The 17,661-nt window shown below is 50.9% G+C and overlaps 1 protein-coding gene across 1 annotated transcript in view; it reads right to left on the bottom strand.

The window, feature by feature from the left end:
• LOC131570463 (zinc finger protein 271-like) overlaps positions 1 to 16,964 on the bottom strand; it is a 30,120-nt gene extending 13,156 nt beyond the window's left edge. Inside the window, exons 1-2 of the mRNA XM_058822817.1 lie at positions 16,628 to 16,964; positions 11,448 to 12,035 (exon numbers count right to left, since the gene is read on the bottom strand). Coding sequence (XP_058678800.1) covers positions 11,448 to 12,035; positions 16,628 to 16,964 — 925 coding nt within the window. The remainder of the gene's footprint in view (positions 1 to 11,447; positions 12,036 to 16,627) is intronic.
• Positions 16,965 to 17,661: the final 697 nt, after the last annotated feature.

The raw sequence follows: 17,661 nt of genomic DNA, 5'->3' as shown, positions 1-17,661 counted from the left end.
AAATGATAAATTGCACACACAAAATCATATTTATTAGTGGAAGATATGAAATACCTAAAACAAAGAAATAGAACCTCTGAAACCAAGAAGTATCAAAGATTCCCTTTATTACAACTGAATTTCAGATACTGGCCGGCAGGTTAATGTCCCTGAAAGCATCTATCATCAGTCTCCAGACTGCAACCTTGAGCTCCTGGTTCCTGAGGCTGTAGATGAGGGGGTTCAGGGCTGGAGGCACCACCGAGTACAGAACCGTAAGCGCAAGATCCAGGGATGGGGAGGACATAGAAGGCGGCTTCAGGTGAGCAAAGGTGCCAGTGCTGAGGAACAGGGAGACCACGGCCAGGTGAGGGAGGCAAGTGGAAAAAGCTTTGTGCCGTCTCTGCTCAGAGGGGATCCTCAGCACGACCCTGAAAATCTGCACATAGGAGAAAACAATAAACACAAAACATCCAAATCCTAAAAAGCCACTAACAGCAATAACCCCAAGTTCCCTGAGGTGGGATTTGGAGCAGGAGAGCTTGAGAATAGGGGGGATTTCACAGAAGAACTGGTCCAGGGCATTGCCCTGACACAGGGGCAGGGAAAATGTATTGGCCATGAGCAAGAGAGCATTGAGAAAGGCACTGCCCCAGCCAGCTGCTGCCATGTGGGCACAAGCTCTGCTGCCCAGGAGGGTCCCGTAGTGCAGGGGTTTGCAGATGGACACGTAGCGGTCGTAGCACATGATGGTCAGGAGAAAATATTCTGCTGAGATGAAGAAATACAGGAAAAAGACCTGTGCAACACATCCAGTGTAGGAGATGTCCCTGGTGTCCCAGAGGGAATTGTGCATGGCTTTGGGGACAGTGGTGCAGATGGAGCCCAGGTCAGTGAGGGCCAGGTTGAGCAGGAAGAAGAACATGGGCATGTGCAGGTGGTGGCTGCAGGCTACAGTGCTGATGATGAGGCTGTTGCCCAGGAGGGCAGCCAGGGAGATGCCCAGCAAGAGGCAGAAGTGCAGGAGCTGCAGCTGCCGCGTGTCTGCCAATGCCAGCAGGAGGAAGTGCCTGATGGAGCTGCTGTTGGACATTTGCTGGGGCTGCACTTGGGGACCTGTTCATGAGGAAAGGACAGTAGAGTTAGAGGAGATGTCTATAACCAAAAGCCATTTCCCATACACCCTCTTCTGTAAAACATATGGACACACTTCTCTGTTTAAGAGTTCTGAGTTTTTCTTTTTAATCTGCCTTCAAGCCTCTCCTTCTATTTCAGGATATCATAAACCCTCGGCATTTCTGCTACCCTTGGTATAACAGAGTGAGTTCCCTGAGGCAAGACAATGAGTGGAGACTGGAGAGAGAAGGTCTCACTTGATTGTGTTTGGAGTTTCTCTAGACTTTAATTTCCTCAAATGGAGAGCCCAGCTCCACATTTATAGCCAAGGTCTCACATTGCTCATTTCACCAACCCGCAGCATTTTCAGTGTCACAACATCTCTGCCTTTCCCATCAATCTTGTAACTCAGAGATGCTCTAGGACAGGTTTGCATCCTGGATTGAAGCTCCCAGCTTGGACTGAAATCTCAGGGAGACTTTCAAGTGTCCTTCTGATGGCATTGGATGAAGGGAGATGCAGCTCCCTCCCTGGCTGCACTGACAGCATTGCCCAGAGCCAGGCACTGGGGACAGCGTCACCCTGAGCCAGCTGTGCCCCCTGCCAGAGCCCCCAGAGCCGGGCAGCTGCTCCCAGCCCTGTGCTCTGCAGAGGGAACTGGGCCCGGCGCTGCAGAGCTGCCCCACGGCTCTGCTGCAGCTCTGCCTGCACAGGAGGGGCTGCACACCTTGGAGCCCCAGCCCGGAGGGCAGAGGCTTGGCTGGGGGCACAGGAGGGAAGGGGTTTGTTCAGAGGGAGGGGCTGCACTGGAGGGGGATCCTGTGGACATCTCTAAACTCTCCCTGCCACAGCATTGCTGGGTTTTGTTTTCTCTCATTGCCTGGTCTTCTCTCTGCTTCCTGCAGATTTTCCTCCTGCAGGTGTTTCCCTGTGCCTGATCTCTCCCCGCCAGCACTCACAGACCCCAAATCTCTGTGCACTCTCCTTGGCCCTACAGAACCCTGCCTGTTTGCAGGGCACTGGCTGGGGGCAGGTTCTCCATGGAGAGCCTGCTTCAAAAATGGCTTAAAGAAAGAGGCCATGAAAGTATACAGCTGATGGAAAAGTAAAAGGAAGCTGTAAAGCAGCAGTTCCCAGGCTTGATTCTGTAAATAATTAGGTTCTCAGGCACATTTTTTATAAACAGTAGGATTCTCAGACAGTCTTCTCATAACAGGTAAATATTCTGTCCTTGGCTTCTCTGGGAACAGATATGAAGGTTTTGAGAACTTTTCATATTACGGTGAGAACACAAATCTTGGTTTCAATAAACAAACCACAGGTATTTTAAACAAAAGGAGGGGTTAGAGTTTTCTCTGTAGCCTATCGTGAGCTCAAATTTTGCAATATGCATGAACTTAATTAACACTGTTATAAAAAGTGACTGATTTGATCAATAAATTGGAGTCAATGCTGATCAACAAAGATGGGTCGTCTCCCTTCACTTCAACAGTTCTCTTTGCTGGTGGGACAAAGGACAGCTCAGACTGAGCCTGATGGGTCCAGTAAAGGGGGTACTGGTGCTGTCCATGGGCAGAGTGGCTGAAAGCACATTAGGGATCTCCTGTGAACCTATTGATCACTAAAAGTAACAGTTCAGGTGTCTCAGGCACCTGTCAATATTCATAACCTATAATCAACCAATAATATTTACCTCCCTCCCTCCCTGCCATGCTCCAATAGTTGGAAACTGAATACAAAGTCTAAGGAAACTTCATTTTTATCAATATCACTGTCTTGGAAATATAACATGACTGATCAGAATCCCTCAGCGTGTCAGAGCTTCATGAGCATTTCACCTCCTCTGCACCAGAAATACTTAGAATTGTACTCACAGGGTCTGTAGACATTGGGATGTTCCAGCTTTAGGAGATGGCTCCAGGAGCTGCAGCTGCATTGTCCTGCAGCCAGAGGTTCCTGTGCCAAGGGCTGGCAGTGATTCTGCCCCAGACACTTCTCAGCACCTTCCTAGCCCTGACTGATTGAAGCTCTCTGTGCCTCTGTGCTGTGCCCAGGGTGGCTGCAGGCAGTGCCACAGCCCTGCTGGGCTGGCAGAAGAGCTGCTCATCAAGAGAAATGTGCTTTTGAAGCTCTTCTTGGTTACCAGGAGCTGCCTCTGTGCCAGGAGCCCAGCCCAGCTCAGCAGCACATACACAGCACAAGGACTTTAATGAGCCTCTGGGGCTTTGTGCTCCGGCCCTGAACATCAGTCCGTGAGAGGAAGCTGAAGGAACCACTCCAGAACACCAAGTCAGAATCCGACTCAAAAGTTTCCTGGACTTTTAATGGGTCCCAGTGAGGAGCATGAGTGAGAAAGTGTCCCCAGGCCTCAGGCAGAGCAGAGAACTGGAGGCAGTTATGACAGGTGGGGACAAAGAGAAGCCAAGTCTTGGTGCCCTGGGCTAAAGCAGCAGGGTCTGTGCCACCAAGGGCTGTGAGGAGACACCTTGTCCTGAGGCCCTGGGGCCTCCTGGCACAGCCCCAGCCAGGCTGGTCACTGTCAGCCCCTTGTCCTGCCCTCAGCATTCCCCCTAGCTCACATCCCAGCGGCCTCAAGGATCTGCTGGAAGGAGTCCCTGGGGGGCCTTGCTCAGGAATGGCCCTGGGGGCTCCTTAATGCTCCCTGCAGGGATTGCAGATTTTTCAAAGGACTTTGGGTTTTGCTTTAACCTTGGAGTCTCTGAGAGTTTTGAGCAATCATGGCCTGCAATTATCTGCTGTAATTAGTCCCTGGAGAGGCTTTGTAAGTAACAACACTGAGGGGGGCTCATTAATGCTTCAGGGTACTTTAGTTTTTTTAAGCTACTTGGTGTTTACCTTTTGATACAGACTCTGTGAGAAGTTTGTGCAATCATGGCCCCAGTTATCTGCTTTAATGAGTCCCTTGAGAGCTTTGCACTGACACTTGGTTAGGCTCATTAATGCCTTGAGATACTCAAGGTTTTTAAGGTACTTTATGGATTTAAAATACTTTTAGGTACTTTTAAGGTTTTTCCTTCCCACACCGAGTCTCTGAGAGGTTTTCATGCCATCCTGGCCTCCAGTTCCCTCATCCAAGGAGTCCATGAGGAGCCTGTGTGGGGTATCTTCCACCTTTCTGTTTTATAACAAAGATGGAACTGAAAGAATTTTGTAAGACTTTTTAAAAGCATCCAAACAAACATGGAACAATTAACAATATAACAACAACAACCACTAAGAAAAATAATAAACCTGTTTTAGCTAGACATCATCCAACCCTTTAGTCCTCAGGATTGGAAGAGTTTATTGACCCAGTGTTTCTTTTCGACTTGAAGCTTCTTGAACCCTTCCTTCAGTACCTGAATGCTCTTGTGGATTGACTCGCTGTGGCTGGAGAGGTTCATTCATCACATACCCTCAGAGTCTGCACAGCCATGTCCATATGCCCAGAGTAAAAACTCTACTGCTGTTCTGCAAGGTGGCATGTCTGATGGCCTCTATGTCTGAGAGCAGGTCACTCAGTGTGAGGGAGGTAGCATTGGTTTGCTTACTTAACAGGCACCCAAGATGGTCTAATTGTCCTAAAGCTTTAGCTGCAGCCACCCAAGATAGTCCAAATTGGGAGTGCTACCATTCGATACCTGGATTAAAGTTTGCAAAGCCATCTCTTTGATATCGTCCAATACTTCTGTGGGGATACATGCTGCTTGATCATCTGGTCGGCTGTGTTGTCCTTCTCCAGCTTGATGGTTGATTGTCAATTCCACCCTTGCCTCATTATTAGCATAGTCTGCTATTAATTGATATTGTAAACACTTGCATCCCCGTCCCACAGGATGTATTCTTTAAGTGAAAACAACATGGTCATAATATATTTTAAATCATAGGGAGCTAAGATGTGCTGTAAACATGGCCCTCATTACGCCATTAAAACAAGGTAAGTCCTTCCTATGGTCTTTAGCGTCCCTACACAGCTCCTTGATTTCCCCATAAACCAATGGCTGATACCTGGGATTCTGCTCCCTTCTTTCAAAACATACCTGGGCAATGAGGAGTTTCAATGGTTATTTGCCAGTCTGCTTCCTTAACTGGAGGCATGGCCCAGAGTGGAAAGGATGATTGACAGTTGGGGCATAACCCGCAGTTTTTGAGGTGGAGTCTGGATGTTCGTTCAGGGCAGAAGAGAAGTTTGTGGTAGCAGGAAGTGGAGGAGCCAAGACGGAGGGAGGATGCTCAGGCTCCTGAGCCACATTCAGGCTCCTTCCATCTTGACGCTCCAAGGCATGATACTCTAAGATAGCCTGGCCATCACCATCTTGGACCATCGTGGAAGGTCTGAGAAAGGCAGGTTTGAAGGGAGGTCCCAAGTTAGGAGTGACCAACAGATTGAGTTTTCAACACACTTCTGGCTGGGTCTCAAGGATGGTACAGAACATGGGAAGCATGCGGTGTGCAGTGGGGTCCCTTTTTGATCGAAAGGTTGTACAGTTTAACTATCACTGAGCCCAAAATTCAGTGGTATGGATTTCGTCAGCAGAGGCATCTGGAAAATTTTTAACGATCCACCCCATGATTGATTTTAATTCATCTTTGGAAATATTATGTCATGATCAATGAAAATTAAAGAATCCATATATGCTCCTTTCTACTTTGGACATCTGGCTGCCCATTTTTCTCTGTCTGTGCCTTATGTTGAAGAGCCACCAGAACACCCCAAATCAATTATGGGATGTGGGTGCCTATTGTAAGAACACAGTGGCAAAAAGGGAAATAAATGTCTTGCATTTCCCCAAACCCACCTGCAATCCTATACAGGTGAAACCATTATTATCCCTGGTGATCCTGGCCAAGGTCCCTTGAAGCAACAAAGAATCCAATGGGCCAAGCACAATCCAAAATCCTGGGGAGCACTGGCCTATCCATCAGCTAATGCCAGCTGATGTGACTGACACAGGGAGCCCTGAATGTCATGGTCCCTGTTCAGGCACCAAATGTCCCAATGAGGGTGGCTGCAACAAACCTCTCTGGTTCCCTGACTTAAGGGCGAGGGTGGCGAAAATGAAAAGGGGCAGGATGAATGGAGTTGTTTAAAAGGAACTTTAATAACAGGGTGAAAAACAATAAACATGGAGAAGTCGAGAACAGTGTGAGGGGCAGGATCCAAAGAGCTGAGTCAAAGGGGAAGCAACAACATAGACACTTGGGGGCACAACACTCTAGAACAATAAACATATAGGGGAAACAAGTAACCAGTAGGGGAGGAGAACTTGGACAAGTTAGCATAACAACACTAAAGGCTTATGGAGGAACTCTCAAGCTCACCCTAAGTTAAACAGATGATTTCCCAGGGCTTGAAACTCATGCCCAATTCTGTTGGGGTAAAATCTGGCTGACTCTGAGTTACAGCTGGGCTATCTCCTACACTGCAGCTTTGCTTTGCTCTGGCCCCTTGGGAACATGTGGCCCAACAGAGACACAATGATGTCCTTGGTTCCACAAGGCTCTAGAGTGTCACAATGGTCCCTTTGGATCCATGGTGCTCTGCAGTGTCACAATGGCCCCTTCATTTCACAAGGGTCACAAATGTCCCATTGGTCTCCATATGAATGAAACCACAGAGCCTCATGTTTCAGGAGCTGATGAACAGCAACCACCAGAGGTCAAGGCAAGCCTGACCCGTCTGTCCTGGCAGGTTTGCTTGGAGCAACCCTTGGATATTTGAAATTACAAAAGTGGAGTCCTAATTTCAGACATTTGTGCCTGGAAAAGGATGATTTTTTCTAAATAAAGCAAAGCACAGAGTACTTTCCAATGTTTGGTAAACAGGTGAGTGCTGCCCCTCAGGAGTCAAAGATCAGCCTGACCTGTCTGTTCTGGCAGCTTTTGTCTGGCAGCAATCCTTGAATACACAGAAATTTGGAGGTGGAATCCAATTTTTGGCCATGGATACGTGGAAAAGATGGAAAGTTCTTTTCTATACAAAGGAAAGCCCAGAGCCTCACTGTTTCAGGGGCAGATGGGAGTGGCCTTCCACATTCCAAGGTCAGGCAGACTGTTCAGGTGACCCCTGGGAGACCAAGGCAGCCACACATATTTCATGTTCCCGTGCTTCCACAGGGCCCTGCAGTGTCACAATGGCTCCTTGCTTCCATGAGGCCTTGCAGTTCTACAATGGTTCTCTTGCTTCCATGATGCCCTCAGGTGTCATAATGGCCCTTTGATTACACAAGTCCTTAAGGATCTTAATGGTCTCCAGGGTTCCGCAAGGCCCCACAGTGTTGTAATGGACTTTGAGTTCCATGAAGTCCTGCTGTGTCATCATGGTCCCTTGGTTCCATTCGGGCCAGTAGTGCAACAATTCCCTTGGTTCCACAAGTTCCCATCGTGTCACAATGGTCCCTTCCTTCCATGAGGCCCTGCAGGGTCACGAGGGTCTCCATGATTCCATGGGGCCTTGCAATGTCACAATGGTCTCCATGGATCCACGGTGCCTCGCAGGATCACAACGGCCCTTTGGCTCCACGAGGCCCTGAAATGCAGCAATGGCCTCTTGGTTCCACAAAGCCTTGCTGCTTCAGACTGGCCCCTTGGGACCATGCAGCCCAACAGAGCCACAAAGATGTCCTTGGTTCCATGAGGCCCCACAGTGTCACAGCATTCCCTTGGATCCATGGTACTCTGCAGGGTCACGATGTTCCCTTTGGTTCCCCTTTCACAATGGTCTCCATTGGAAGGAAACAAGTGAGCCCCAGTGGTGCAGAGGCAGATGAGAGGCATTCACCAAAGGCCAAGTCTAGCCAGACTTGACTGTACGGGCAGATTTGTTCTGGGAGTAACCCTTGGATATAGGGAATTTTAGATGCAGAATCCCAGTTTTGGCCATGGGTGCCTAGACAAGAAAGACAGTTCTTTCCCACAGAAATAAAAGCACAGAGCCCCAGTGCGTCATGGCCGAATGGGAAGTGGCCTTTGACATGTCAAATTCAATGGACCTGTCAGACAGCCCCCAGGAGTCCAAACCAGGCCTGTTCCATGTTTCATTGACTTCATGGGTCCTAACACTGTCACAACATTCTCCTTGATTCCATGAGGTCTGGCAATGTCACAATGGCTTCTTGGTTTCATGAGCCCCAACAGAGTCGCAAGGGTCCATTGGCCCCATGCAGCCTCCCTGTGAAACAATGGCTCCTTTTTTCTATTTTAAATCAATAACAATCAAATCTCAGTTTGATCATTGATCCTTGCTTCCATAGGGCCCATGATTTGCACAATGGTTTCCATGATTCCTGGATTCCACAGTCTCACCAGAGTTTCCTTGGATCTCCATCTCACAACTGACCCATGAGTTCCATGAGGTTCCGTAGTGTCACCATGGTCGCTGTCAGAGGCTGGATGAGATCAATGTCCCGAGACACCTTGGGATGCTCAGAATGCCTGAGTGGGGCCATTGCCAAATCAGGCCTTGGTTTGTGGTGGGACAGAGCCCCGCCCCAGCCCTGGCCTGGCAGGGCTGTCAATCACATAGCAAATGCTGTGCTAACCCCACTCTGATTGGCTGAGCTGTCAATCAATCACACACTAGCAGCTGGCACTACCCTGGCTCTGATTGGACAAGCAACTGGCAGTCCCACCCCAGGGGCTGGGCCATGAAGGCCCAGGGGGTTAAAAGCCGGAGCAAGAGGCCAGACCATGGTCTGGATTCTGCTTTCTCCTGGGTTTCCTCTGTTAGCAATGCTGGAACCCGAGCTGTTGGTACCCATGTGCGTGTCTTGCTATGGATCTTCTCTCTTTCTATTGTTCTCAATTCCTTCTCCTTCTATCCTATCTACCTGGAGCATTTTTGGGTAACTTCACATGTCAGGGTTAAAGGATTTTAGGTTAAATGTGTGGGAATCCAGGGCACAGGGCATATTTCTCTGTCTGCTCTGAGGGGTCCTGACCCCAAGACAAACACTGCCTTTCACCTTTGCCCATGGAGAGGACTTCCAGGACTTTGAGACAGATTAGAATTTACCAAAGTGTGAAATAGATCAGAGGGTAGAATTCTATGTCCCTTGGGTAGCAAATTTAGAGTTTCGGATTCTCAATATCGTGTAGATAGGAAGCAAGATGGAGGAAGTGGGGTGTAGTCCCTGTCTCCTTCATCTACTCCATTTTCTGCAGTATTGGTGGCCCAGGGTGATTGGTCAAGGAAAGCATAGTGCAGAGGTTATGTGGAGAGTCCAGGGACGAGTTGTTGGTAGATAAGTAGAAATAATGTACGTTCTAAGAGTTAATTGGATGAGACCACTTTAAAAGACCTGGAAACCATATATTTTGGGGCCATTATGAGGTGCTTTTCCAGCACGCTGAGCCTGGTGTGCACCGTATGCAAAACTTTAGCTAAGATAATTATAAACACAAAGCTGAAGACTGAAAAAGTCCTGTGCATCTCCTTTTACCTGGCACAAAACTGCTATAGGAGGGTTTCCCCCATCCAGGGAGCCCCCAGAAAGGCCGAATGTAAAACAAACATCAATAACTGGTGCCCTGACAATGTTTGAAATAAGTTGGTTCTTTTCCATTAAGTTGTCTACTGAAGGGTGTTGTATTAAATGGCCAATCACGTGAAGTACATTGATTAAAGGACCAGTGAGGTCCACCAGTAGCAAAGAAATGCATAAAAGAAGAAGATTAAAAAACAGTTGGCTTTTAACCCTTAGTCTTCTGAGGTGAGTCTGTGTCTTCTCTGACTCAGTGGTAACATTTGGGGATCTGTGTGGGCTACTGGGGATCCTTTCTGCACTTCATGACCCAACAGGAGCTTCTCTAATATTAAACTTTGCCTGAAGCTCCCACTGTGCCCATGACAGGAACCATGTGAGTGTCTGGGACATCTCAGCTCTTTGGCAGACTGGGGATTCCTGGGATGTCACCGTGGAGCCCTCGTGAGTGCCTGTGACAGACCGGTACCTTTGCAGCCCAAGGTGCCCTGGGATGTCACCATGAAATGGCTGTGACTGCCTCTGACCACAGGGCTCTTTACCATCCTCAGAAAGCCCTGGGATGTCTCCATGGAGCCGGTGTCTGTGTCTGTGACATTCCAGCTCTGGAACAGCCTGGAGATTCCTAGAAAGTCCCCATGGAACCCCTCTGAGGGCCAGTGACAAATGTGATCCTTAGCAGGCAATGATCACCAGGACCCTGTTCCTATGGTCAGTTTCCATGGCAACCATCACCAGCCCCCTGTTGCTATGGTCAGTTTCCATGGCAGTTCCATGGAGACCCCATGCCAGGGGTGGTTGCCATGGACACCAGCTCAGGCCTGCAGCCAGAGCCCGTTGCCATGGCAACCATTTGCAGCCCCATCCCCAGGCTCATGGGATCCCAGAACAACAGAATTGGCTGAGCTGGGTTGGACCCAGCAGGATCCTCCAGTCCAACTGCTGGCCCTGCACAGGACACCCCAACAATGCCAGCCTGGGCCTGGCAGCGCTGTCCAAACGCTGCTGGAGCTCAGAGAGCCCTGGAGCTGGGACCCTTCCCTGGGGAGCCTGGGCAGGGCCCCAGCAGCCTCTGGGCAAAAACCTTTTCCTGACATCCACCCTGAGCCTGTCCTGACTCAGCTGCAGCTGTTCCCTCCACTGCTGTCCCTGGGCACCAGAGGGAAAAGGTTCCCACAGCCCCAGCCAGGGACCCGCTCCCAAGGCTGTTGCCATGGCCTCCTGGGCTGGGACCAGCTGGGATGCTCGGTTTCAATGGGCCGGGGTTCAGAAATGGGATTCCCCAATTTCCTGCCCCCCGCTAAAACCGCACTGCCCTCACTGCCCTCCCGCCTCCCATGGAAAGCACAAAAGGCAAAGATCCCAGGCTTGGATAAGAACAATTTATTGGGAACAACAATGAGATAAGGAACAAACAGAAACAGAAATGATATTGATAACAGAAGGGATAAATGAAACAGTTTGCTGGGAAAACTAATACATCAACAACAGGCTCTTCCTGGCCACAATTTCCCCTGTCTGGAAAGGACACCCTTCTCCTCAGGGAGAGAGAGAGAGTCCCTTTCCTGCCCCTGGCAATGTTCTGAGGTGCGAGTGAATGTAATGACACGGCCATGGCCAGACCCTCATGTTCTTCCGTCCCACATCATGTCTTTGGCAAGGGCAGGAAAAGGGACAGGTGTCTTTCCAGCATAGACCACAGGGAAACTGGATCAGCAGAGTTCTTCCCAATGTGGGTTCTCCCAGGGGGGATGAAGCTGGAGTGGTGCATGAAGCTGTTCCTGCATATTTGGCATTTGCAGGGCTTCCCTTACTGGTGGCTCCGTTGGTGTTTGGTCAAGTCAGAGCTACTGGTGAAGCTTTTCTCACACTGGGGACACTTGTAGGGCCTCTCCTCTGTGTGGATGCGTCTGTGGGTGATGAGGGTGGAGTTGTGCTTGAAACCCTTCCCACAGTCGGGGCAGTGGAAGGGCCTCTCATCCGTGTGAATCCGCTCATGCAGGAGGAGATGGGAGCTTGTCTGAAACCTCTTCCCACATGTGGTGCACTGGTAGGGCCTCTCCCCAGTGTGGATGCGCCAGTGCTTGATGAGGTTGGAGTTGTGCTTGAAGCCCTTCCCACACTCAGGGCAGAGGAAGGGCCTCTCCTCGGTGTGAATCCGCTGGTGCTGGAGCAGATTGGAGCTGCTCTGAAACCTCTTCTGACACTGGGGACACTCGTAGGGCCTCTCTCCAGTGTGGAGACGTTGGTGGGTCACAAGGTTGGATCTGTAGCTGAAGCCCTTCCCACACTCCCCACACTTGTAGGGCCATTCCCCAGTGTGGATCATCTGATGGCTGATCAGGTGGGAGCTGCACCTAAAATTCTTCCCACACTGCAAGCATTTGTGGGGCTTCTCGCCATCATGAAGCTTCTTATGGACCACCAGCTCTGAACTCTGGCTGAAGGTCTGCCCACCTTCCTGGCTCAGGGTGGCTCTTTCTTCTTCAGAGAACCCTGGGCTGGGTTTGGAGCCCCTCCTCATGGGGGATTCCTGAGGTTTTTCTTCCCTGTTGGATTCCTGTGTGCTAGAATCAATCAAAACGGCCTCTTTCACGAGGTTCTGCCATGCAGATTTTTCCTCCCTGGTCTCCATCCTCAGTTCCTTCCCTGAGGAAGGAAGGACAAGGAGAGGATGGGATTTGCCTCTGCGCAAGAGGGAAGGGGAAGGAGATCCCTCCAGTACATCCCTGGCAGGACAGGGCTGGCAGCAGGGTTGTCCTGCAGCCGGGGCCTGTGCTGGGCTGGGAGATGGAGCAGGAGAGAGGGGGAAAGAGGAACTGACTTCCTCCTCACCTATCTGGGTGTCCTGGGGCTCCTTGCTCTACCTCACAGCCTCCTTCTCCATCCAATCAAGGTTTGGGAATGGGAAATCCTGGTTTGGGAAGAAAACAAAGGGTGCACACATTGTCTTTTGTACTGGTTTTAAGGCAAACCTGGGGAGGGTCTTAACCAGAATGACAATTAAAAAGAAAACTAAGATCAAGGCAATGATACAGAAACACTGCCTTAAACTGACAGAGTCAGGATATAACCTGACACCCTGTTGTTCAGGGTGGTGGCAGCAGTCCCAGTAAATGGTGGTTGCAGTTCTGTTGGAGAGATGAAGGTGATTCTGTTGAAGCAGTGATCGTGTAGAAGGGTCTGGTATTCCTTTGGAGGTCCAGTGGTGGGTATGGAGCTCTTGTCCTCTGGCAAGCCAGTAGGCAAGCTGCTCCTGGTGTGGCAAGTCTCAGCTTATATCCAGGTAGGAATGCTTGGATCCTCCCCCTGGGCGGAGCATCCCACAATGGGAGGATGGAATTTGATCAGTCCTGCAGTGACACTCAATGGCCCATTCACAGAAGATATCTCCCCTGGAGGGCGTTATCAGGGCTGAGTCATGGAAGAGATAAAGAACACTGCCCCACCTGTTTATAACAGTTGCTGAAGGTGGGGATTGAAAACATGCATTTGGTTACATCTTGCATTGCACCCTGAAGCAGTGGGGTAATCCCTGCTCAGAGGGTGAACACCACCCCCCTTACCCAAACTGGCTCAGGTGTAAAACCCCCACCCTGGGAAGGCCACACACACACAGGGGACAATGTCACACTTACCCTGCCCCAGGGGAGGGCTCTTTTTCCTGTCATTCCCTTCCTGTCCCCCTTTTTCTATCCCATTTACTGTTCAATAAAATTCATTTTGGGTTTGGTCTCATTATCACCTTAATTTGGGCAGAGGAATCTAACACTTTTCTTAACCAGTCTCACCAGACTGTGAAATTATTTTGGCACAGTGAGTTTAGGCACTGTTCTCTGACCCCAGGTGCCTTTGACAACAGCATGGTTCCCTCCTCTGAGGAGGTTGTGGTTCTTTCTGGAGGAACTCTTTGAAACTGGGCTGCAGCTTCCTCTGAGTGACTTATGGGAGAACTGATGAGGTAAATCGCCTTTGTGGGCCTGGAGTGTAAAGAAAATATTTTGTTGTCCTTCTATTACAGCGACCTGATGAAGGTCTTCAGGGTGAGAGAAGTGGACGAGAATCTTGGTTCATGATCAGAAGGCTGGATTTATTGATATATGATATATAATACATTATAACTATAATAAAAGGAATAAAGAGAAAAGTGGCAGAGGCTTGCTAAGCTAAGAATAGAAAGAAAAGAATGAAAAACAAAGTTCTGTGTCCAGCAGAAAGCAAGGACCAACTCTCCCGTGAGTGGTCAGCAAATCCAAACCCTCACAGAAGACCAATCACAGATGCTCCTGTTACATTCCACATCAGCAGATAATTATTGTTTGCATTTTTCTTCTGGGGCCTCAGCTTCCCAGAAGGAACAAATCCTATAAGAGAGGATTTTATGAAAAAATGTCTGCGACATCCTTCCTTGAAATGTTTTTTAAAATCACAGGAGGAAAGGGAGCAAATGATACCAGCGAGACTGACAAGGTTCATTCACCCCATGGTGAGGAACATAAGGCTGCTATAAGTCCTACAAGAAGGTCAGCTCAAGTAGCTAAATTCCCAAATAACTCCTGAATTCCCAGGCTTGAGTGCTTTGCGAAATGTGAGAATCATTTTTCTCTTCATCCCTGTCGCCTTTGTGACAGCTACAAAGAGTTTCCTTTCCTTTTAATGATATCTGTATTGGCTGAATTTACACTTTTATCAGAATGTGCTAGCAGCTGAGCTGGAGCTGTGCAGGAACCAGTGGAACTTGGAATTGCCACAAAATTGCTTGTACTGTCAGTTTATTAATGTTTGGGATTTGTTTGCATTTTCATCACATCTGACTTGTGGGAAACTCAAATATTCATCAAAGTGATTTATGCAGAGTCAAGTTTGATTTCTGCGAAATTATTTTGTCCAGTGCCCAGGGGATGCTCGAGGGGTCTCATTGTCTCTCGCCCTGGGGGATGCTTGGCAGGGCTTTGGGGGGGTTGTCCCAGTCCCTGTCACCCCAGGGCATTCCCCCAGGAGTGTACCAGTCCCTGTCACCTCAGGCCATTCCCCAGGGGGTCTCCATCATTTTCATCCAGGGAATGCCTGGGGGGTCTCCCTCCCTCTAATACCCTGTGCCAGGGGGTGCTCAGGGCAGTCTCTGTCCCTCTCAGCCCAGGAGATGCTCGGGGGTCTCTGTCCCCTCACCCTGGGGGATGCTCGGGGGTTCTCCATCCCTCTGGCCTCAGGCAATGCCTGTGCAGGGCTGGGCACCAGGGGCTCTGTGTCCCTCTCACCACTGAGGGTGCTCGGGGCTGGGGGGGCTCTCCGACCTTCTCACACCTGGGGAGGCCGGGGGGGTCTCTGTCCCTCTCAGCCCTGGTGTGACCCCACCCAAACATCATTGGGGTCAGAGGGACACAGACACCCCCAAAGCCCCAGAAGGGCTGAACCTGAGATTTGGTTTGGGGCTGAGGATTTAGGAAGGGGCTGGAGTTAGGGCTGAGATTTGGATTAGAGCTGGGATTGGGGTTAAGGCTAGACATGGGATTGGCTTTCGGGCTGGGGTTGGGATTGGGTCTGGGGCTAGAGAGTCTGGCACTGGGATGTGATTAAATACAGAACTGTAAGTGTGTCTAAACATGGAGTGAGACTGAGACCAGGATCAGGGTCAGGTTTGGGACTGAGCTCACCCAGAGCGGGACAGGGAGAATGTTATGGTGGGAAGGGTTTGGGAAAATCCTTGTTTGGGGAAAAACAAGCTGTGAATGTCTTGGGTTGGGGATTCTTCCCACCCATGTCCATTTCTAGAAGTCACCTGATGTCCAAAAATCAAGAGTGAATCAAAAAACCCACCAGGCGTTTCCCATTTCCAGTCTCATCCCTCTTGGGTTATGGTTGGTCCCCCATCTCAGGGCTGGTGGGGATCCCATGGGTCCTAGGGATCCCCCCTCTCCAGGATCCTGCTTTTGGATTTTGGGAGGTTCTGGGGTCACAAGGTCTCCCTCTCCAGCCTCCCCTCAATCCAGCGCATTGGGGTTCCCCTTTCTTTCCACCACCCTGTCCTGGTTTAGGGCAAAATCAGTTGAAACCCTCCAAAAGGAGTTTCCTCTAGAATGCCGATTCAGCAGCCCCACCCTCAGCCAGCCCGGGAAAATATTTCCGGGGAGAAAAGTGGAAAAAAAACTTTATTCTACAGGCAAAGCATTCACCAGCACAAAAATTGAACAATATTAAGCAATAAAACCTCCTGCTGCTCCAAAATAGATGACAAACTCCGAAAGTCCCTCCTTGGGTTGTAGCTCCGCACACTCAGTGTCTTATCAGTCTCTTTTCAGTCTCTTATCAGTCTCTTTTCAGTCCCTCCAGCACTGGAAATGCTGGCCCAGGCTCAGCCAGGTGGGCCACAGGTGGGAGCTGCCGGTGGTGTTCTGACTGTTCAGTGCAGAGCAGGTTTAAACAGCTCCAAAGAAAAAGAAAAACCACAGTCCAGGGAACTTCTCTGCCTCAGCAAGCTAAAAACTAACTAAAAGCAAAGGAGAGCTCTGTCCTGCTCTCTGTCCATCCATCATCTGGAATGTGGAGGAGTGAGTGCAGTGTATGAAAACAAACTGCAGCTTCTTCCTCCTCCTCTTCGCTCTCAGAACCAGCCTTAAAGGTGCAGAACTCATTTTTGGGCTAAACAGACCGATGGGGTGCGAGCATCATGAAGTCACCCCAGGACACGCCCCTGTCAGGGTCAGGGGGTCCCGTCCCCGCCTCATCTCCGGCTGCCGGGGGTCCCCCAGCTCCGGTATCGCCCCTTCCCCTCTCCCCGCCCCGGGGGTCCCCCGTTCCACAGCCCCGGCTCTCACGGGGATCCCCAAAACCAATGTCCCGCCCCGTCGGCACCGGGCCATCCCCACGTGGAACCCCCGGGACCCTCCCGAGGTGCGATCGCGGCTCCTCTGCCCCCGAAAAAGCTCCTCTTAGGGAGCCCGGGGATACCCGGGGCTCGAGTCCGGGATCTGCCGGCTCCGAACACTCTCCAAAAACTCCTCCCGGAGACCCCTGGCTGGAGCCGGGGCGAGCTCGGCCTCCGCCCTCACCTGCGGCTCGGGGCTGGGGGCGATGCTCCCGGGGCAGGGGGTGCTGCAGGCTCGGCGTGCGGGCGCTGCGAGCGCCGCGATTCTCCCGCTCCTGCTGCTCCTCTCCCTCCTCTTCCTCCCGCATTTCCTCCGCTGCCAGCCCGGAGCCCCCTTTCCCACCGCTCTGCCCCGCGGCCCCGCAGCACCGGCTGCTGGGTGGGGGTGCCCCCGATCGGCCCCAGGGCTGGGCAGGGGCTCGGGGACCCCCCCGGGGCGGATCCGTCCCCCCGGCCCGAGCCCCAAATTCCGCTCCGGGGCCGCCGGGCTCTGCGGGCCCGCCTGGCAACCGGTGAGTCATCGGCGAGAAACGCTCTGGTTGGCTGAAAATTGTTCACCGGGTCCTCTGATTGGCTGGAATTGTAAAAGGCGCTACGCCCTGCGGGTGTTCCTGGGAGCTGCGGAGTACGGGCGGGAGCCTTTTCCCATTTCTTTCTGTTCTTTGAGACCTCTTTCCTTTTTCTTTCTCTCTTTGAGACCTCTTCCCGATTTCTTTCTCTCCCTTTCTCCTCCCTATTTCTTCTTCCGTTCAGTCCACGCTCAATAATCGTCGGTTGCTTTCCCACGCTCTCATTCGCTCCTTCACTGGGGCAGAGGCCTCTCTCCCTCGCGGGGTCGTAATCCATGGACAGGGTCCCCTTCCCACCCCAGTCCCTGGAAAATGTCCATCAAAGCCACCTTTGCTGTGTGCTCTGGGAGCCCACAGAGCTGCTGGATCTTCTCCCCTTGGGAGAGAAGCTTCTTGGGAGGCACGGCAGGAGCAGCACCCTGGGAGCCTCGGGAATGCCCCTATGGGATCCACGGCACACACTGCCAGGGTCTGGAATTCAAGTTCTCAGCTATGAAAAGATGTTCCTTGAGGGCAAAGCTGTCAAGAAGGAGCCAAAAGCCAAGTGGAGCAAGATCTTACAGTGGCATTTCACTGCGAGCCTTCATAACTTCACCCATGGTTGTTGTAGCTGCTGAATTGGGAATTAAATCCGGGCACGGTCTTTGGT

This window comes from Ammospiza caudacuta, chromosome 35, assembly GCF_027887145.1.
Source record: "Ammospiza caudacuta isolate bAmmCau1 chromosome 35, bAmmCau1.pri, whole genome shotgun sequence".
Lineage (NCBI taxonomy): Eukaryota > Metazoa > Chordata > Aves > Passeriformes > Passerellidae > Ammospiza > Ammospiza caudacuta.
This window is presented reverse-complemented; position numbering and strand designations above follow the sequence as displayed.